The 23,227-nt window shown below is 41.7% G+C and overlaps 1 protein-coding gene and 1 non-coding gene across 3 annotated transcripts in view; one reads left to right on the top strand and one right to left on the bottom strand.

The window, feature by feature from the left end:
* CMYA5 (cardiomyopathy associated 5) overlaps nucleotides 1-23,227 on the top strand; it is a 98,881-nt gene that overhangs the window by 34,213 nt on the left and 41,441 nt on the right. For both annotated transcript variants that reach the window (XR_009695198.1, XM_061158094.1), the window contains exon 2: nucleotides 11,766-22,008. Coding sequence is in view for 1 of the 2 variants with exons in the window: in XM_061158094.1 (XP_061014077.1) it covers nucleotides 11,766-22,008 (10,243 nt within the window). In the remaining variant the exon portion in view is untranslated. The remainder of the gene's footprint in view (nucleotides 1-11,765; nucleotides 22,009-23,227) is intronic.
* LOC133067547 (small nucleolar RNA SNORA72) lies at nucleotides 1,383-1,515 on the bottom strand. Its single transcript, XR_009695330.1, has one exon. It is a non-coding gene; the product is annotated as a small nucleolar RNA SNORA72 (small nucleolar RNA).

The following is a 23,227-nucleotide window of genomic DNA, read 5'->3' as shown; positions in this document are numbered from 1 at the left end:
CAAAAATGCATCAAACTAAAAATCACAAGGGAACTGTCAACAAAATGAAAAGACCATCTACTGAATGAGAGAGGATATTTGTTAATGATATATTTGATAAGAGGTTAATTCCCAAAATAGATAAAGAATGCACACAACTCCACATCAAAAAAACAAACAGACTATACAACTAGCTTAAAAAATAGGCAGAGGGGGACTTCCCTGGTAGCCCAGTGGTTAAGACTCTGCTTCCACTGCGGAAGGCATGGGTTCAATTCCTGCTTAGGGAACTAAGATCCTGCATGTGGAATAGCATGGACAAAAAGATGTTGGCAGAGATTCTGAATAGGCATTTTTCCAAAGAAGACATTCAGATGGTCAGTAGGCTCATAAAAGATGTTCACCATGACACATCATCAGGGAAATGCAAATCAAAAATATAGTGCGGTATCACTTCACAACTATCCGAATGGCCAGTATCAAAAAGACAACAAATAAGTGTTGGTGAGGTTGTGGAGGAAAGAGAACCCCTGTGCACTGTTGGTGGGAATGTAAATTGGTACAGTCACTATGGAAAACAGTGTGGAGGGCCCTCAAAAAATTAAAAATAGAATCATCATACAATCCAGCAGTTCTATCCCACAAATCCATCAGTATTTATCTGAAAAAAAAAAAAAAAAAAAAACACCAGTTCAAAAAAAGATATCTGCACCCCTATGTTCATTACAGCTTTATTTACAATAGCTGAGATATGAAAGCAACCTATGTGCCCATTAATAGATGAACAAATAAAGAAGATGTGGTATATGTGGTACACATAATGGAATATTACCCAGCCATAAAAAGAATGAAATCTTGCCATTTGCAACAACATGGATTGACCTAAAGGGTATTATGGTAAATGAAATAAGTCAGACGGAGAAAGACAAGTACTGTATAGTTTCACTTATATGTGGAATCGCAAAACAAAACACATGAACAAATAAGACAAAAACAAAAGTTATAGATACAGAGAACAAAGAGGAGATGCAAATCAGAATTGAAAAAATGGACACAATTTTAGATCTCATAAAACTTAAGAGATCCTGAGAGGATACTATAAATAAATTTAATCCAGTGATTTTTAAAATTTAGGTTAAATATGTCAGTTCTCAGAAAAATGCAGCATATCAAAACTGACACCAAAGAAATTCCATGTAGTCATATAACTATTAAATAAATTGCTAATTAAAACTTTACCATAGAAAAGACTACAGATTCAGATGACTTCATCAGTAAAGTCTGCCGAACACTCAAGAGAGAAATAACATAATCTTCCATGAACTCTTCCAGAGAATAGTGAGAGAACACTTCACAATTGGTTCTTTGAGGCAGCACAATATGTTTTGGGGGTGGGGGGCGGCGGTTATCCTCAGCCTTTATAAAACCAGACACAGAGAAAGAACTAGATCTGGGGACACACATGTGGTCCTAACATAGCAAAAGTTTAGCCTGTTCTGATTATTACAAGAGGCAGCACAATCTTGATTTAAAAAAGACCTGACAAGCACATTGTAAGGAAGGAGATTACAGACCAGTTATTCATGAACACAGGAGCAAAGTTCTTAACAAAATCCAGCTTTTTAATATGAAAAGTATGATACATCACAACCATATTGAAGTAATTTCAGGAGTTCAGGGTTGCTTTGACATCTGGAAATCAATCATTGTGATTCACTACATTAACAGAGTAATAAATATGGTCATTTTTATAGTTGTTTTAAAGTTGTATAATAAAATATAAGATTCATTCATTACGAAAAATCTCTGTTAACAAATAAGAACAGAGGAAATTAGATAAAGTTTATTCTCAAAAAGAAGAAGGAATCTTTGGTACTCAGCTCAAGTATCAGTCTGTTCTTGCCTGGATCTAACTCAGATCTGTTGAACCTTCTCCTTGCTCAACTCTGGAAGAAGGAAGGATGTGAGCTCCCCAGGTCATTAAGATGTATTTCTCCTCACTCTCTTAGATAAATCTGCATGGGAAGCTGAGTAATAATCAGAAGGTTGTTTTGTGAGAATCAGAGGAGATTGAATAAGATCATGTTCATAGCCAATACTGTTAATTATAGAACATTGATATATATATATATATATATAAATACCTTTGCATAGATGAGAACACTTATGTTCTTGAGTAACAAACACTTCTGAACTCCACGGGAGCCATTGATCTCCTGTTAAGAGAATAGTTTCTTCACGCTGAGTGTAATTTGAATACTTGACTATGACTTTACAATACTAATATAGTTATTCTCTGATCCTGTTGGCTCTGTTATCCTTCTGTTCCTTTGTTCCCGTCCAGTAATTCAGACATCCCAAAAACCTTTGGGTTTCTCGGTGAGCCAAACTGATTTATTCATAAGTATGCTTTTTCATATTCTGTGACATTTTCCTGGAATGACCTTCCCATCTTCACAGTACCACCTCTCCTCATCCGTTTGGCAAGCTCCTATGTCTTCTTAAAATTCCAATAGAAGTATCTTTCCTCTCTGGTCTTTCCTTCCTCATGTTCTCATTGTATCTTGCCTATCTTCTGTAGGCGAACTAACGCCACTCTATTAAAATGTCTAGTTCTGTCTCCCTGTTAGATCCTGAATTTCCTGAAAGACGGTTCTGTGTTTTTATGTATTTCTAGTATTTAGACTCAATAAAATAGAATTTTCTTACTTTGCTAGCATGTGAAATGAGTGTAATTATGCAGTAGTTTGAACACTCTTTGGCCTTGCCCTTCTTTGAGTTTGGAATGAAACCTGACCTTTTCCAGTCCTGTGGCCACTGCTGCATTTCCCAAATTTGCTGGCATATCAAGTACAGCTCTTTAACAGCCTCATCTTTTAGAATTTGAAATAGTTCATCAGGAATCGCATCACCTCCAATTAGGATTTCAAATGCTAAAAGATGAGGCTATTAAAGTGCTACACTCAGTTCAGTTCAGTTTAGTTGCGCAGTCCTGTCGGGCTCTTTGCGATCCCATGGACTACAGCATGCCAGGCCTCCCTGTCCATCACTACCTCCCAGAGCTTACTCAAACTCATGTCCATTGAGTCTGTGATGCCATCCAGCCATCACATCCTCTGTCGTCCCCTTCTTCTCCCACTTTTAATCTTTCCCAGCATCAGGGTATTTTCCAATGAGTCAGTTCTTTGCATCAGATGGCCAAAGTATTGGAGTTTCAGCTTCAACGTCAGTCCTTCCAATGAACACTCAGGAATGATCTCCTTTAGGATGGACTGGCTGGATCTCCTTGCAGTCCAAGGGACTCTCAGTAGTCTTCTCTAACACCACAGTTCAAAGGCATCAATTCTTTGGCCCTCAGCTTTCTTTATAGTCCAACTGTCACATCCATACATGACCACTGGAAAAACCATAGCCTTGACTAGATGGACCTTTGTTGGCAAAGCAATGTCTGCTTTTTAGTATGCTGTCTAGGTTGCTCATAACGTTCCTTCCAAGGAGTAAGCCTCTTTTAATTTCATGGCTGTAGTCACCATCTGCAGTGATTTTGGAGCCCCCCAAAATAATGTCTGCCACTGTTTCCACTGTTTCCCCATCTATTTGCCATGAACTGATGGGACCGGATGCCATGATGTTAGTTTTCTGAATGTTGAGCTTTAAGCCAACTTTTTCACTCTCCTCTTTCACTTTCATCAAGAGGCTCTTTAGTTCTTCACTTTCTGCCATAAGGGTAGTATCATCTGCATATCTGAGGTTATTGATATTTCTCCAGGCAATCTTGATTCCAGCTTGTGCTTCTTCCAGCCCAGCGTTTCTCATGATGTACTCTGCATATAAGTTAAATAAGCAGGGTGACAAAATACAGCCTTGACATACACCTTTTCCTATTTGGAACCAGTCTGTTGTTCCATATCCAGTTCTAACTGTTGCTTCCTGACCTGCATACAGGTTTCTCAAGAGGCAGGTCAGGTGGTCTGGTATTCTCATCTCTTTTAGAATTTTCCACTGTTTATTGTGATCCACACAGTCAAAGGCTTTGGCATAGTCAATAAAGCAGAAGTAGATGTTTTTCTGGAACTCTCTTGCGTTTTTTGATGATCCAGCGGATGTTGGAAATTTGATCTCTGGTTCCTCTGTCTTTTCTAAAACCAGCTTGAACACCTGGAAGTTCACAGTTCACTTATTATTGAGGCCTGACTTAGAGAATTTTGAGCATTACTTTGCTGATGTGTGAGATGAGTCCAATTGTGTGGTAGTTTGAGAATTCTTTGGCATTGCCTTTCTTAGGGATTGGAATGAAAGCTGACCTTTTTCAGTCCTGTGGCCACTGCTGAGTTTTCCAAATTTGCTGGCATATTGACTGCAGCACTTTCACAGCATCATCTTTCAGGATTTGAAATAGCTCAACTGGAATTCCATCACCTCCACTAGCTTTGTTCATAGTGATGCTTCCTAAGGCCCACTTGACTTCACATTCTAGGATGTCTGGCTATAGGTGAGTGATCACACCATTGTGATTGTATGAGTCATGAAGATCTTTTTTGTACAGTTCTTCTGTGTATTCTTGCCATCTCTTCTTAACATCTTCTGCTTCTGTTAGGTCCATGCTATTTCCATCCTTTATTGAGCCCATCTTTGCATGAAATGTTCCCTTGGTATCTCTAATTTTTTGATGAGATCTCTAGTCTTTCCCATTCTACTATTTTCCTCTATTTCTTTGCATTGATCACTGAGGAAGGCTTTCTTATCTCTCCTTGGTATTCTTAGGAACTCTGCATTCAAATGGGTATAACTTTCCTTTTTTCCTTTGCTTTTCACTTCTCTTCTTGTCACAGCTATTTGTAAGGCTTCCTCAGACAGCCATTTTTCTTTTTTGCATTTCTTTTTCTTGGGGATGGTCTTGATCCCTGTCTCCTGTACAATGTCACGAACCTCTGTCCATAGTTCATCAGGCTCTCTGTCTATCAGATCTAGTCCCTTAAATCTATTAGTCACTTCCACTGTATAATTGTAAGGGATTTGATTTAGGTCATACCTGAATGGTCTAGTGGTTTTCCCTACTTTCTTCAATTTAAGTCTGAATTTGGCAATAAGGAGTTCATGATCTGAGCCCCAGTCAGCTCCCGGTCTTGTTTTTGCTGACTGTATAGAGCTTCTCCATCTTTGGCTACAAAGAATATAATCAGTCTCATTTCGGTGTTGACCATCTGGTGATGTCCATGTGTAGAGTCTTCTCTTGTGTTGTTGGAAGAGGATGTTTGCTATGACCAGTGTGTTCTCTTGGCAAAACTCTATTTGCCTTTGCCCTGCTTCATTCTGTACTCCAAGGCCAAATTTGCCTGTTACTCCAGGTATCTCTTGACTTCCTACTTTTGCATTCCAGTCCCCTATAATGAAGATATCTTTTTTGGGTGTTAGTTCTAAAAGGTCTTTTAGGTCTTCATAGAACTGTTCAACTTCAGCTTCTTCAGGATTACTGGTCGGACATAGACTTGGATTACCATGATATTGAATGGTTTGCCTTGGAAACAAACAGAGATCATTCTGTTGTTTTTGAGATTGTATCCAAGTACTGCATTTCAGACTCTTTTGTTGACCATGATGGCTACTCCATTTCTTCGAAGGGATTCTTGCCCACAGTAGTGGATATAATGGCCACCTGAATTAAATTCACCCATTCCAGTCCGTTTTAGTTCGCCGATTCCTAGAATGTCGACATTCACTCTTCTCATCTCCTGTTTGACCACTTCCAATTTGCCTTGATTCATGTACCTAACATTCCAGGTTCCTATGCAATATTGCTCTTTATAGCATCGGACCTTGCTTCCATCACCAGTCACATCCACAACTGGGTATTGTTTTTGCTTTGGCTCCATCCCTTCATTCTTTCTGGAGTTATTTCTCCACTGATCTCCAGTAGCATATTGGGCACCTACCAACCTGGGGAGTTCATCTTTCAGTGTCCTATCTTTTTGCCTTTTCATACTGTTCATGGGGTTCTCAAGGCAAGAATATTGAAGTGGTTTGTCATTCCCTTCTCCAGTGGACCACATTTTGTCAGCATTCTCCACCATGACCCATCTTGGGTGGCCCTACACTGTATGGCTCATAGTTTCATTGAGTTAGACAAGGCTGTGGTCCATGTGATTAGATTGGTTAGTTTTCTGTGATTGAGGTTTTCAGTCTGTCTGCCCTCTGATGGAGAAGGATAAGAGGCTTATGGAAGTTTCCTGATGGGAGAGACTGACTGAGGGGGAAACTCATTCTTGTTCTGATGGGCAGTGCCATGCTCAGTAAAACTTTAATTCAGTTTTCTGTTGATGGGTAGAGCTGTGTTCCCTCCTTGCTATTTACCTGGGGCCAAACTATGGTGGAGGTAATGAAGATAATGGTGGCCTCCTTCCAAAGATCCCACGCACGTACTGCTACACTCACTGCCCCCAGCCCTGCAGCAGGCCACCGCCGACCCACGCCTCAGCTGGAGACTCCTGGACATTCACAGGCAAGTCTGGGTCAGTCTCTTGTGGGGTCACTGCTCCTTTCCCCTGGGTCCTGGTGCACAAGGTTCTGTTTCCCAGTCCTGTGTGAGTTCTGGCAGCTCTGTGGTGGGGTTAATGGCGACCTCCTCCAAGAGGGATTATGCCATACCCAAGTCTGCTGCACCCAGAGCCCCAGTCCCTGCGGCAGCCCACTGCTGACCGTACCTCCACAGGAGACCCTCAAACACAGTTCTGTCTCAATCTCTGTGGGGTCCCTGGGTCCTGGTGTGCACAAGGTTTGAGCCCTTTTAGCGTCTCTGGTGGGAATAGGGTTTGACTCAAAACACAAGTTCGCCTCTCCTAACGTCTTGCTGGGGTTTCTCTGACCTTGGGCCTGGGGTGTCTCCTCTTGGCCACTCGCTGCTCCAGCACCACGCAGCCACCGCTGTGCCACCGCACTCAACGTGCCAACAAATCTGGAAACTCACCGGTGTCCACAGGACTTGAAAAGGTCAGTTTTCATTCCAATCCCAAAGAAGGGCAAGGCCAGAGAATGTTCAAACTGTTGCACAATTGCACTCATCTCACATGCTAGCAAAGTAAGGTGTCCACAGGACTTGAAAAGGTCAGTTTTCATTCCAATCCCAAAGAAGGGCAAGGCCAGAGAATGTTCAAACTGTTGCACAATTGCACTCATCTCACATGCTAGCAAAGTAATACTCAAAATTCTCCAAGCTAGGCTTCAACAGTACATGGACCAAGAACTCCCAGATGTTCAAGCTGAATTTAGAAAAGGCACAGGAATCAGAGAGCCAATTGCCAACATCCACTGGATCATAGAAAAAGCAAGAGAATTCCAGAAAAACATCTACTTCTGCTTCATTGACTACACTAAAGCCTTTGACTGTGGATCACAACAAACTGGAAAATTCTTCAAGAGATGGGAGTACCAGACCACCTTACCTGCCTCCTGCGAAACCTGTATTCAGATCAAGAAGTAACAGTTAGAACCGGATATGGAAAAATGAACTGGTAAAATCGGGAAAGGAGTACATCAAGGCTGTATATTATCACTCTGCTTATTTAACTTATATGCAGAATACATCATGTGAAATGCTGGGCTGGATGTAGCACAAGCTGGAATCAAGATTGTCGGGAGAAATATCAATAACGTCAGATATGCAGATGACACCACTCTTATGGGAGAAAGCGAAAAGGAACTAAAGAACCTCTTGATGAAGGTGAAAGAGGAGAGTGGAAAAGCTGGCTTAAAACTCAACATTCAAAAAATGAAGATCATGGCATCTGGTCCTATCATTTCATGGCAAATAGATGGGGCAACAATGGAAACAGTGATAGACTTTATTTTCTTGGCTCCAAAATCCCTGTAGATGGTGGCTGCAGCCATGAAATGAAAAGACGCTTTCTCCTTGGAAAAAAAGCTGTGACAAACCTAGACAGTGTATTAGAAAGCAGAGACATTACTTTGCTGACAAAGGTCTGTATAGTCAAAGATATGGTTTTTTCAGTAGTCATGTATGGATGTGAGAGTTGGACCATAAAGAAGGCTGAGCAACGAAGAACTGATGCTTTTGAACTATGGTGTTGGAAAGACTCTTGAGAGTCCCTTGGACTGCAAGGAGATCCAACCAGTCCATCCTAAAGGAAATCAACCCTGAGTATTCATTGAAAGGATTGTTGCTGAAGCTGAAGCTCCTCCAGTACTTTGGCCACCTGATGTGAAGAGCCAACTCATTAGAAAAGACCCTGATGCTGGAAAAGACTGAAAGCAGGAGGAGAAGGGGACAATGTAGGATAAGATGGTTGGATGGCATCACCAACTCAACGGACATAAGGTTGAGCAAGCTGCAGGAGATGGTGAAGGACAGGGAAGCCTGGCGTGCTGCAATCCATGGGGTCGCAAAGAACTGGCCATGACTGAGCGACTGAACAACAAAATAAAATTTTATTAAGTGAAGAAATAAATCAGTGAATGAATACGTAAATGAGTGAATCCACCTCAGTAGGCCTCTCTCTCTTTTTTTTTCTTATCTGTTTTTTATGATCACCATTTGGGTATTCTGCTAAGCAGTCATGAACTCATTCTAGCTAGTAGTGAAAACTTCTCTGATTGAGTACATTGAATTTATGATCAATAATTAACTTTAAATTGAATTTATAATTGCTTTTGTAATACTACTATAATCATGGGCATTTGAAATGCTGACTTTTCAGTTGCATGTCATAACCTTAATTTGTAATTTCTTCCCATTTCTGTTAAGTTAAACAGAAGGGAGAAGGGGTAGAAGGAGTTGAAAATTTTGAGGAAGAAGTTTAATTAGGTGTGTAAAAGGACCTGAAAAAACATTTGAAAATAAGATTCAGTTTAGAACCAAGATAGGGTATCAGTTGCTAATTAAGTTCAGTAGTTTAATACCCAGCAAATAAGTGAGAACAGAGAACCAGGGAAATGGAGAAGTCAGTTCTTCCCACTGCTTTCCAGCCTTTTTTACTCACTGCATGTGTAGACAATGAAATTGTTTTCAGCACACTGGGGTAAATGGCTGTGGCCGCTTGCTACTGAAGACCAGCATCCCGCATTCTTGCTGTGTCCAGACTGCCCCTGGATGTGGGTGAGGATTCAGAAGATCAGGATCTGAGCGGTCCAGAAGCCCTTTGCAGCTGACTGCTGGGCAGGTCTGAAGTTTAAGAAAGGAGACATGAATGTATGTGCAAAGATTTCTGGTCTTGGCTTTCAGCGTAGCCTAACAAACTAAAAAGGGTTCAGAGTAAGCAAAAAAGGCATGCACTAGTTAAGTTTCATAGCTAGGATTGTTTAGGCCAGTGATTTGCAACTCTGGATGCATAATGGAGTCACTTGGAAGCTTTTAAAACTTCCTGTATTTAAAGACCCTGAGTATTCACTGGGATGACTGATTGCTGAAGCTCCAATACTTTGGCCACCTGATGTGAAAGGCCGACTCATTGGAAAGGACCCTGATGTTGGAAAGATTGAAGGCAGGAGGAGAAGTGGGAAACAGAGGATGAGATGGTTGGATGGCATCATCAACACAATGGATGTGGGTTTGAGCAAACCATAGGAGATAGATAGTGAAGCCTGGCTTGCTGCAGTCCATGGGGTTGCAAAGAGTCAGACGCAACTTAGCGACTGAAGAACAGTATAATTAAGTCAGAGTCTCTGTGGGAAGGGGTTTAGGGTGGCATCACTATTTTTAAAATCTCTCTACAGATAATTCTAAAATGTATCCAGAATTATTAATAAGAACTGCTAATGTAAGCAGTGACTGATGATAAATTATTGGTAAGAAACCTAAATTTAATCATGTGTGTTTTTTTGAAGTGGTTTAATTTAATACTTATGCGTAGTGGTTTTTGAGCATAGATTTTTTTGTTGTTGTAGAAAAATTGTGTTTAAGCCAGTTAGTAGTTTTCTGTTTATCTCAATCTTTAACCTAAAGGAAATATAGCTGCTGAATTGGTCAGGCTGCTGAATTGGTCAGGGATGGTACACTGGAGGTTTTAACACTAAGCCTTGAAGAGGAGACAGAATTTAAATACACAGGAAAGCTAGTTTTAGGTGGGGGAGGATTGTAGATGGAGGACTGGCATGAGCATGAGGAGGTGGGGTGGTGTAAGAAAATTCTAGAGAAGAGTGCTGTGAAGTCTGAGACAGGCCCAGTGGCAATTCAAAGGGGCAGCTGAAGCCAGCTATCTCTTGAGGGTTAGTCTAAGGAGACCATCTCTCCAAACCAGTTGAATATGACCATGCCTAGGCTCCTTTGATGGAGAAAGAAATGGCAATCCACTCCAGTATTCTTGCCTGGGAAATCTTGTGGACAGAGGAGCCTGGAGGGCTGCAGTCCATAGGGTCGCAGAGTCAGAGATGACTGAAGCGACCTAGCAGGCTCCTTTGACCCAAGGATTGTATGGAAGACCTGATACTTTGGCCACCTGATGTGAAGAGCTGACTCATTGGAAAAGACCCTGATGCTGGGAAAGATTGAAGGCAGGAGGAGAAGGGGACGACCGAGGTTGAGATGGTTGGATGGCATCACCGACTCAATGGACATGAGTTTGAGCAAGCTCCGGGAGTTGGTGATGGGCAGGGAAGCCCAGAGTGCTGCAGTCCATTGGGGTCACAAAGAGTTGGACATGACTGAGCAACTGAACTGAACTGAACTACATGCAAGGCACATCTCATGTGTGTTAGTGAATTAAATCCTTGCAGCAGTCCCATAAGGTAGATTCTATTGTGACCCCTGGTTTACAGATGAATTGGGTACAGTAGGCTGCTGTTTTTTTGTGATGTATCTGTATTCACTATTTTTCCTCATGGCTCTGACCCAGAGTTCCTATGATATACTGGACAGTGCGTTATCTAGTTAAAACAGAAATGTATCAGGTAGGCTTAGGGTGGAAATGGATACTTGTAAAGGAGGTCAGCTAGAGATCAGAGAGTTAAGTATCTTGAATTAATTTTTCTACAGGTATGAGGCATTTACTGACATTTTTGAGCAGGAAGTGGCATGATGACAACTTTTAGTAAAATTGGTCTGAAAAGATAGGCAGGATGAATTGAGGGTGTGAGGAGGGTAGGAGGTAAATGTGATATCAGCTGACCAGTTAGGAAGCTAATGGATAGTCCATGGCAGAGTGATGTGATAAAAAGCTGGGTCACAGTAGTGATAATAGTAACACGGAGCTACAAATAGAAGAGCCATTGTGAAGGTCCTGGTGACTGTAGTCATGTCGATAATACTAAGTCTGAAGGGCTGGAGTCACAGGAGGCTCACTCTCTGATAGGGTGATAGGGGAAGGTGGTGAATTTATTTTTATTTATTTTTAAATGTTTGTATTTATTTGTTTATTTGGCTGCATGGGGTCTTAGTTGTGGCATTCAGGATCTTTAGTTGCAGCATGTGGGATCTAGGTCTCTGACCAGGGATTGAACCCCAGGCCCCCTGCATTGGGAGCGTGGAGTCTTAACCACTGGACCACTGGGGTGAGTCCCAAAGGTGGTGAATTTAGCATTAGCTTTTTTTTTACCTTGCAGAATATTGATTTCATTCCAGTCTGGGATGTGTTATTGTATTTGGTATCCTGACTTCAATTTTTAAACTTTGTGTGTGTCCCGGTTTTGGGTATGGATGGCATTATTTATCTGTATATTTTAACTGCACATTAATCCTTTATCTAGTAAAAATAGGATCTTTACTTATTATTTAATATGTAATTAAGATGTTGCTATTAATATATGTAAATTATTAATAACATTATCATTTACTGTAGGTTATCAGACCAGGATGAAGAGGGCAAGACCGAGAAGAAGTGTATCATATCTGACCCTTCCTTTTCCATGGTAACAGTTCAACGGGAAGATAGTGGTATCACCTGGGAGACCAGCTCAAGTAGGCCTTCCACTCCTTGGGCCTCGGAGGGAAGTCAGACATCTGGTGTGTGTAGTCTGGAAGGGTCGGCTCTGAATTCTCCTCCAGGGAATGTTTCCTTTATCGTGGATGAAGTTAAAAAAGTTCGGAAAAGAAAGCCTAAGTCAAAGCATGGCTCACCATCTCTGCGTCGGAAAAGCAACAAAAAGAGAAATTCTTTGGAATCCCAAGATGTTCCAGCAAGCAAAACAAGTACTCCTTTAATTTCAGAAAGTCAGGAACTAACCACCCAGAAAGAGAAGTCACCTACTGGCACTGATGATAAGATGAGAAAAAAGAAGAGCACCTCAAGTACACCTCCCATTACGGGGGCAATATACAAAGAACACAAGCCCTTAGTGTTAAGGCCAGTCTACATAGGAACCGTACAGTATAAAATCAAGATGTTCAATTCTGTTAAAGAAGAATTAATTCCGCTGCAGTTTTATGGAACATTGCCAAAGGGTTATGTCATTAAAGAAATCCATTATAGGAAGGGGAAAGAGGCATCCATTAGTCTAGAGCCAGAGTCAGGCGATCGTGATCTTAGAAAAGTAGTTTCCAAAACAGGTAAATCAGTAGCCCAAAGCATAGAAGATGTTAAAGTAAAAGAGCTTGCTCCACCCTGGAGAGATGTGTTCTCCAAAGGATCAAAGTCCCTGACCTCCTTATTCAGTCATGAAGATCAGAAGAAAACTTACGATGATTTTCCCTTGAGGGCTGCGTCTGCCGCCCAGCCCACACCTTCCTCTCATGCAAGTCAGGCCATAGCAGAACGGGAATCACAGCTCAGCGCTCCTCGGGTAGTGCCACAACTGCCGGCTGATGAAGCAAAGCCCCGTGAAATGAAGCCTTCCTCTCTTACACCCGATACATCTGTAGCCACATTCCTGGAAACTGCAAAGGAAGAATCTGAGGCTGATTCACAAGAAACAGTGATTGCAGAGCCTGACTCTTCAGTCTCGCTGCCTGCACTGGATGAAGTGAAGACTGAAGACATGTCTTCGATTGACCATTCCATTTCACTAGAGGCAGAGAAGGGTTCTCTGGAATCTGGTGCACCAGGTCTGACAGCCTCTATCCAGGAAGATTTCAGCCCTGAGAGAGAAGAGCTGGATCTGACTTCACAGGAAAGGGCAGAACCAGTCGCTGACCAGCTGACCCCTCCTCATCTCAGCATCAAAGCAGAGAAGGAAGAAACTGTGCCCGAGCCATCCATTTCTCTTTCTGAACCTCTAGTGTTAGAGGAACCAGAGAAGGAAGAAATAGAAATGCCTCTACCAATGGCTGCTACCCCTGAACCTGAAGATTCTAGCTTAGTGGAAGAAGAAGAGATCATAGAACTCGATTACCCAGAAAGTCCATCAGTTTCTGAGGAGCCCTTCCCACCACGCTTGGCCCCTGAAGTGGAGGAAAAAGAGGAGAACTTTCTGCCATTACTGACAACTTCAACACCTGAACATGTCACTTTGTCTGAGGAAGAAAGAGAGGAAAATGAGTCTGTTTCTACTGATTCTGCTTTTGTGTCAGAGTATTCAGCCCCACAGGATTGGAACTATGAACTAGAGAAGCAAGAAGCTGAGCCAGTTTCTTCACCTCATGTGAAAGCTGTATCTGAACATGCAGTTTTGTCAGAAGAAGAGAATGATAAATTTGAGCCTTCTTGCCCAACTTCAGCTTCTATATCTGTCTCACCATCCACAACTGAGAAGACTCTTGAAAGCCAGTCCCCACTGTTTTCAGCAGTTACACCAGAGCCCATGATCCAGTCCGGAGAAGAGGCCTCAGAAAGTGGGCGTTACACGCCGGATTCCACATCTGCTTCTGAATACTCAGTTCCCTCTCAGGCAACAGAAGAGTCACCAAAGAAAACAGTAGACCTTAAGTCCCCATTAAAGTCACGAGGTGTTTCTGAGCCCCTGATTCTGTCAGAGGAAGAGAATGAAGACCCTGGGATGTGTTCCCCAGAGGTGCCCTCTCTATCTGAACGTTCTCTCTCACCACACACAACTGAGGGGACTTCTGAATGCCAGGCCCCACCGCTTTCAGCCGTGACATCTGAACACACTGTCCTGTCAGAAGAAGAGAACCTAGGAAATGAGGGTGTTACACCAGATTCAGCACTGACCTTCCAAAATGCAGTCCCACCCAATGTAACACAGGAATCCCCAAAGAACATAATTGACGATGTCTCCCTGCTGAAATCAGAGGGTGTTTCTGAGCACAAGACTGTGTTAGAAGAAGAGAAGGAAGACACCGGATTCTATACCCCAGAGGTGGCCTTGTTACCTGAATGCTCCCTCCCACCGTCCACAACTGAGGGGACTCCTGAATGCCTGGCCCCACGACTTCCAGCTACCCCACCTGATCACGTGGTCCTCTCGGAAGAAGAGACAGTAGGAATGGAGCGGTACACACCCTCTTCCATCTCTGCTTCTGAACTTTCAGTACCACCATATGCAACACCAGAATCACAGGAGGAAGAAATTGTCCACACGTCCCCTTTAAATCTAAAAGGTTCCTCCTCCCCCATGATTTTCTCAGAAGAAGAGCAAGAAGACATTGGGCCTTTTTCTCCAGACTCGGCTTTTGTGTCAGAATTCTCATTTCCATCCTATGCAACGACAGGGAAGAGAGAATTTGAGTGTGATTCTCCAATATGTTTAACATCACCATCTGAACACACTATTTTGTCAGATGAAGACACAGAGGAAACTGAACTTTTTTCTCCAGACTCAGCGTCACAAGCTTCCATCCCACCATATAGGATCCCAGAAATGAACAGAAAGGAAATTGAGCCTGATTCACTGTTAACTGCAATGGCTGCATCAGGATATTCCCGCTTCTCAGAAGCAGATGAGGAAGAAATTGCACCAACAACGGCTACACCTGTACCTGAACATCTAAGTTCACCACAGAAGCAAGGAGATGAACCTTCGATGTCTGCACCTGAAGACTTGAGTCAGCTCCCCTCAACAAGTGAAGCAGAGAAAGCAGAAATTAAGCCAGATGCTCAAACAACATCAACATCTGTATCTGAATATCTCATTCTGGCACAGAAGCAGAGAACTCGAACGTATTTAGAACCTGAGCCTGAAGTCTTGGTTCCACCGTGTTTAACCAGTGATTCAGAGAGGGGAGAAACCAAGTCTGGTTCATCGCCAGCCGCAACACCTGCACAGTCACCCACAGGAAAGGAGGAAACCAAACCCGCTTTGCCTGCATCTCAGTGCTCAGGTTCACCTGATTCAGTACATGCAGTTAAGAAAGAACAGGAACCCAAGACATCCCTCACTCCAGAATCTGCAGATGAACAGATGGCTTTGTTAAAAGTCGAAAGTAAGGGAGAAATTGTGCCTGATTCTCAAGAAGCTATAGCACATGTATTGAGGGATCAAGAAATGGAGCCTCAGCCTCCAAACGTCCCAGAGTCTGGGATGAAAGATTCAGTTCTGCCTGACTTGGCAGATGAGCCAAAGAAGGATGTCAAACCCAATTTAGCTCCAACTGTGACATCTGAACTAGAACAGAGAAGGTTGTCAGAGAATGAGCCTGAAGTAATGAAGCCATATTCACCTCTAAAGGAAACATCTTTATCTAGACCTGAGATTTCATCAGTGGTAAAAACAGAAGTGAAACTTGATTCTAAAGTAACTGGTACACCTAGAGTGCTGCATTCAACTTCACCAGGAGTGGAACAGGAAGTTGAGCATGGACCACCTGTACCAGAATTTTCAGCTTTGTCAGAAGAAATAAAGAAAGAAATTGAACCCAGTTCTTCAATAACCACAACATCTGAGACAAAGCATGATTCAAACTTAACCAAATTAGCAAAAGAAGAAATCCTAACAGACTTACCTCTTACCACCCCTATAGAACATCCAGTCTTAACAAAAGTAGAAAAGAGTGAATTAGGAAGTGTCTTACCACCTATAGATGAGCATTCACTTTTTAAAGAAGACAAGGTAGCAATCAAAGCTAGTCCTCCTCCCACTGAAACTGCTGCATCACAATATCCAGCTTGGTCCGAAGTCGAGAAAGAAATTAAATTTTATTTACCTGAAAGCATATCCTCTCTATCAGAGCATTCTGTTTTGTCAAAGGTAGACACAGAAGACATTAAACCTGGGTTGGCAATAATCAAAACTTTGTCTTCTCAGCATTCAGACGTAGCAAAGGAAGCAAGTGTGGAAGACAAACAAGATCTTTCATTTTCTACAGTTCTCGACTCTGAATATTTGGATTTATCACAGAAAAAAAATTCCGTGTCTGCCTTAGAGGTGTCAGGACCTGAACATGTGCCTTCACTCAGCCTAGGTGGTGAGATAAAGAAAACAGAAACTGAAGTTCCTTCCTCACAGAACATGTCACCTGCACCCAAATATATAGTTCCAAAAGGCAAAGATGAGGTGACAGCAAGTTCTCCTCCTGAGTTGGAACATTTAACATCAGAAGATTCAGCTTCAACATTCTTAACCTTCAGCGGTGATCAGAGGGAACAGGCAGCAGAGACACCCTCGGTAATTCAGGGAGATTTCCGGTCAGAAAAACCAGGTCTTGCTCTGGCACAGCTGTGTTTGGAACCTGAGGAGAGAGACAAGCCACGTCCAGTGTCAGAATTACCTGGTACTGGAAATGCTGGCTCAGAATTCACTGGTGATTTAAGTAGGCAAAGTGGATCCATACAGACAGAACATATAAAATCTCCCCTACCTGAAACAGAGAGTTCTGTCTTAGCAAAGGGCCTACCCGAGCTCAGGAGCGGAGGAGAAGGAAAAGAGGAAAACAGGGAACTTCATGTGTCAACTACAGTTCCTGAAATTTCAGAGGTTTCTTCATACCTTAGGGAGGAACCTCAGATTCAAGAAATGAAATCTGTCTCTGCTAAGGTAGTTAGCTTAGGATCAAGGGAAGCATTTACCTCTGGACTTGAAGGAGACAGCCCAGAAGAACTTCAGTCATACACTTTATCCTCAAAAGGATTATCAGAAGAGCTGAACCATTCAGCTGAATTTAAAAAAGAAGAAAAACAAGAAATAAGCCCATTACTGCCAACAGGAAATTTGAAGGCACAAGTGACAGAAGATACTGTAACTAAGCTAAATGAAACTGACCAACCAAATTCATTTCATGTACTGCAGACTGTAACAGAGCCATCAAAGATCACTTCTTCTGACCTCTTTGTGCAACAGAAGCCTGAAGAAGCACTTGATTCAGATCAAGCCACTACATTACCTGACATGAGCAGGTCTTTTGCAGATAAACAAGACCTGGGTATTAAACAAGGTTTGTTTATGAAAGAAAATTTGCCTTTGGAAGAATCAAAATTATTTATGACAACTGAACCTACAGATGTTAAAGAAACACACATGCAACAGGCCCTTATTTCTCCAAAGGATGAAAACTGGATGCTGAAAGAGCCAGAAAGAGACTTGGTAAGTCATCATGAAGAAAGAGTCATGGGATCTGTGCAGCTGGATTCGTCTGGTACCAGTGATCTGATGACAGAGCAGCTCAAGCCTGCTCCGCCAGAGAAAGCCCACACGCCTGAAATCAGAAAGCAAATTCTGCCACCTTCTGCAGAAGAACCTCACTTAGCATTCCAAGAACCAGTGTCTACTCTCGATACCTCCTGTGATAATGTAGAGACCTTCGCAACTGAAACTTACTCTTCTGAAGACATAAAGTGGGCCCCCAAACCAAAATCTTTAGTTCCAGCTGGAAATGTGGACAGAAGTGAGGCAGAAGGGAAGCAGACCCTTTCTTCTGTGGGGGGTGAAAGTTTGGTAGTGGAGAAAGCAAACACAGAAATTTCCAGGCCTTGCAAAGAAGACAGCCAGGAAGAAATCAAAACACCTTATGAAGGAGGCCTCCAGAAACCAGTGTCTGGCCCACCAATGGAACAAGTCAAATCAGAAACTCCTTCCTCTCTTGTCAAAGCTGCCCGTGTCTTGGCCGAAGAGGTAGAACCTGCACTCGGCGTTGAAAAAGAAGCACATGGTCGTATATCCCCTTTGCCTGGAGAGAAGCCATTAGAAGAACCCAGCGTGGTTCAGCCAAAGGTTGCAGATGATGCTAATGAGAGAGGGAGACCACCATCCGAAGTGAAAGCACCCACACAAGTGAAACCACTCTCCTCAACCCAAGAAAACGAAGAGCCTCAGCCCCTAGAGTCCCCTGAGGTCATACAAAAGCCGCCCAAGCAGCAGAAGGCGGTGGAGCCAAGCATCTCTGAGGAAAAGGGAAAGAAAGGAATCTCATCTTTCACATCATGGGTGTCCAGTTTCTTTTTTAGATCAAGTACTCTAGATAACAAAGTTGCTGAAAAAGAAGATTTAGAAGCTCAGCCCAGCCCATCTGAAGAGAAAACAGTGACTGTGATAGATTCTGAAAGTCCTGCTCCAGTTGACGTTCATGGAACTGAGAAGCCAGTGGATCATCTAGTCCCAGAGGCCAAACCTGAAACTGCTTCAGAATCTGCAGATTCTTTAGTTAAATCTGGTGAACATCAAGATTTTAAAGAAAAACCCACATTGTTATCAAATGTAGAAGTTTCGCCACAGCCAAAATCCAACTTTGAGGCATCTAGTGACGATTATGGGAAGAAAGACTTCCTAGACTATTCAGAAGAAATGGACCTGACTTCAGTAGTTACTTCTGCTGATGGCAAGGGACATCTTAGAATTCAGTCTTATTCTCCCATGGGTGAGAAATCCATTATGGAAGAAGCCAAAAATGCTGTTCCTCTTTATGTCACTGATAGTAAAAGACCCCAGAAGCCAGAAATCTCCCCTAGATCTAAATGGATTATTTCTATTCTTAAAGAAGAGCCAAGAAGTGATCAAAAAGAAAAACCACTCTTTTTAGTTGATGCAACAGATAAGGTGCCACAACAGCCAGAATCAGCTTCATCTAGCTTTGCAAGTAAAAATATCACAGAGGAATCAGAGACGCTGGAGTCAATAATTTTGCCAGGAGAAGAACCTAAAGGCAGTTTAATTGATCTTGGTGAAGACAGACTAGGGAAAGAGATGCCAAAACCTGTTTCCTTGAAAATTTCTGAAGAGGAAATAAAACTCAGATCTGTTAGCCCAGCTGAGGAGAAAGGTAACTTGGGAATGAGATCATATTCCTTGGCAGAAAAGAAGGTGCTGGCAGAAAAACAAGAGACAGCAGCCCCATTAGAACATAGAGATATTAATGAAATAGAGAAGGCAAAAATTATACACGGGCCTAGCCCTGTTAAATTGGAAGAACCAAAAGCTGCTACTGTGCTGCAGCAAGTCTATCAAAATGAAGACCACCAAAAACGATACAAAATTATTGAGGAGGAGAAAAGAGAAGAAAAAGAAGAGCGGTCACAAACATTTTCAGAAGGAAGTGAGCAGCAGGAAATTCAGCCATGTTCCATAAGTATAGCCGGGCATCAGCCTGAAGAGTCAGATATCTCTTTCCGTCTTACTTTGGGTGAAACCCAACCATTTTCATTAGTTAAAACTACAGAAGCTGCTGAAACATCAGAAACCACGATCTCAGAGGCTTACTCTGAAATCAGGGAAACAAAGGCAGTAGGAAGTCAACCACATCCATTAGAAGAACGTGAAGTTTTGGTGGAGAAAACCAAGGCCTTTCTTCCGGTGGATCTTCCTTACCATTATGAAATAAATGAGCCCTCTTTACCTAAGGAAGGAAACCTGGTACTGGAAAAGTCAAGCGTTGATGTCGTGACTCACAGTGAAGAAAAGGGGCAGGGCCTAGAGTCAGAGCTGCCAAAAGGTGGCTCAGTAGGTACCACAAAGGAAAGTACACAAAGCTCTCCATCTAAAGACTCTGAAAGGATTTTAGATCGTCCTTTTGGTGAAACAAAGAGCTTAGAAACACCTTCCTATCTGTGGTCATCTGTGGAACCACAAACACTTGCTTCAGGAGCATCTCCAGAAGTTAGTCCAGAGAAGAAACAAGAACTGCCATGGTCAGAAGTGACTCCAGATAGGCCTGAGGTCCATACTGCTCAAACCTCTAAAGATCAAACATCTGAAATGTTTGAACAGCCTGTTCTTGTTTCAAAACACCACTTGGAGGCTGTAGAAGATTCCCATGTATATGAACCACGCCCTTCAGCAAGCAGTAACTATGCTCAATTTATAACTAATGCATCAACAGTCAGTGCTGATGAGATGGTTTCTAAGGAGCCTGAAGACACAAGCGTAAGAGATGAAGAATTTACAGTGACCAGTAAGCCAGCTGGACTTTCTGAAGAGCAAAAGAGTGCCTTCAGTATCATTTCTGAAGGTTGTGAGATACTGAATATTCATGCTCCTGCATTTATTTCTTCAGTCGATCAGGAAGAAAGTGAACAAATGCAAGATAAGTTAGAATATTTGGAAGAGAAGATCTCATTTAAGCCTATACTCCTCCATGATGAGAGTGAGGCAGTTGCTTGCCATAAAACATTACAGAGTAAGTTAGAAGATTCTGATATAAAAGTTATACCATTGAAAGAAGACCAACAAAAGGAAATTCATACAGCCAAAGAGGAGATATCCACAGATTCAGAAACTGGTGATTTAGCCTTTAATCAGCCCACAAGTCCCAATGAAGAGGATTACTTTGAAAAATATACATTGATTGATTATAACATCTCCCCTGACCCAGAAAAACAGAGAGCTCCATGGAAATTAAATGTAGAGGCAGAACTATCAAAGGAAGTTCCAGAAGAAACTGTCTCTTTCCCAGAATGTCCAGAGGAAGGTGCCCTAGAACATGAATATGACTTGGTGAAATTAGATGAAAGTTTTTATGGACTCGAAAAGGACTACAGCAAATTATCTGACCCAGAGACCCAAAAGTCTTTGGTTATCCAAAAATTAACAGACAGAGATGCTTCAAAGAGCACAGAAAGAGACCTGGACTCAAAGTCACCTGGGATGCCTTTATTTGATGAAGAGGAAGGAGTTTTGTCACGAACCCAGATATTTCCTACCACTGCAAAAGCCATCGATCCTGAACTTCTGGAGGAGCCACCTGCACTTGCGTTTTTATACAAAGATCTATATGAAGAAGCAGTTGGAGAGAAAAAGAAAGAAGGGGAGACAGCTTCTGAAGGTGACAGTGTGAATTCTGAAGCTTCATTTCCAAGCAGAAATTCTGACACCGATGATGGAACAGGAATATATTTTGAGAAGTACATACTCAAAGATGACATTCTCCATGACACATCTGTAACTGAAAAGGACCAAGGCCAAGGTCTTGAAGAAGAGCCAATTGGTAAGGATGACTCATACCAACCAATAACTGCAGAAGGGGAAATTTGGGGCAAGTTTGCAACTACTGGCAGGGAGGAGAGTCTGGAAGAGAAACAGAAAACAGCTTACAGGGAAGGAGAATCAGTAGGCCACATGGAGACCCTTGACAATGTAGCTATGCAGAGGAAAGCTCCCATCACCGAGGAAGTCAGAGTGGTTACCCAGAGGATAAGCTATGCGGTTCCATTTGAAGACACCCATCATGTCCTGGAGAGAGTAGATGAAACAAGCAGTCAGACTAATGAAGCAGCAAATGCAAATCCAGAGGTCAGTCTGAATGTGCCAGTGCAGGTGTCCTTCCCAGAGGAAGAATCTGCATCTGGTGCAACTTGCATTCAAGAAACACTGCAAGAAGAACATCAAATAATGGTTCCCCCTGAGCCGAGTGAAGACTGGGTTCGCAGTAGCCCTGTTCAGGATGAGTATGAATTTGCTGAATCCCTGAATTATGAAGTGGTTACTCAAGACACTCTATCAGAAGACCTGTATTCAGAGTCCACCCCTGAAGATGTGTTATCTCAAGGAAAAGAATCCTTTGAACATGTCAGTGAAAATGAACTTGTGACTGAGGTGGAACAAAGAAAGTCTGCTGAACAGAAAGAGTTGGGCATAGAGATAGCAGAACAAGACCAGTTACTATCAGAGTTGGTAACCGAGAAGGAACAAAAGGAAATGAAAACATCTCAGATTGACACATATTGCTACACATGCAAAAGCCCAATTTCTGCTGTTGACAAGATGCTTGGCACTCACCAGGACCATGAGATTTCAACACTTGATACAGCTATAAGTGCTGTAAAGGTAAATAGATTTTAAAGTGTATAAGTGTGTAATCATACATAGACAATTAATCTGTTTTCTCATTTTCTCTATTTAGAAAATGACCAATATTTGATACATTCATCTTTAGGCACAATAGTCTGAAAAAAAAAAACCTAAGAATATTTCCCTAGTTATTTAGTTAACATTACTTTGACAAGCATTTATTGGGTACATAATATGTGCCAGTTTTTTTTCTAAATTCTGTGTATACCAGGATAAATAACTGGCATCCCCAGTTAACTGTCTTTGAGGTCTCTTATTTTATAAAAGTAGCCCTTAACATTATCCAAAAAAGAAATAATTTTAAATACAAAAATACATGTTAGAGTATCAAACACTATTTATTTTCTATTATTTACAATATGATCCTTTAAAAATACACATTTTTTAAAAAAAGAGAAAAAAATACACATTTATATCATATTAAACAATTTTATTGCAAGTTTTATAAAATGCTCAAGACAGTAAGACAATTAAAATTTTTATTTTCTCCACATTTCTTCTTTATTTATAAAACTGATGTTAGAAATGGAAAGTTTTTGCATTCCTGGCTCTGTCTATAGACTCCCAATGTTAGAAAGTTAGTCACAACACCTATCCTTATAAATATCTTACTTCTTAGAAATACTATTGGAAATCAAATACTTAGTCTTTAAGATTCTCACCTACCTTTCAGTAGCCTTCTAACTGGAATCTCCGCTCTTATTTCATCAACCTATTCTCCATACAGTAGCAGAATGATCTAAAATTGCAAGTAATAGCCAGAACTGAGCACTTACTATGGGCCAGGCAATGTATTAAGTTCTTTATATACAAGATATCTTTAAATTCTCACAAAAGCCCCATCCTTGTCTTTGATTTGCAGGTAACAAAATGGGCTCAGAGAGTTTAAGTCCAAGGTCATAGAAGACAGAACTAGGATTGGTACCCAGATCTGTCTGAAGCCAGAGCTCATGCTTTTGATGTGCATCCGTGTTACTCTGCTCAGGGCCTTTATAACGGCAGTGGTTTTCAATGTGATCATTCAATTAGGTCACTGATAATTGTCAGATTCATTTTGATTCAGTAGGATAACACATTTGAATCTTGGATTTTTTTTTTTTTTTTTTTCTGGAAAAGTAATCCTCAACTTGTATGATACTGGTTCTATTTTTCCAGTGTGAAATTTTGTTGAAACTTTACCTAGTCAAGTTTGGAG

Source organism: Dama dama, chromosome 12 (genome assembly GCF_033118175.1).
Source record: "Dama dama isolate Ldn47 chromosome 12, ASM3311817v1, whole genome shotgun sequence".
Taxonomy (NCBI): domain Eukaryota; kingdom Metazoa; phylum Chordata; class Mammalia; order Artiodactyla; family Cervidae; genus Dama; species Dama dama.
This window is presented reverse-complemented; position numbering and strand designations above follow the sequence as displayed.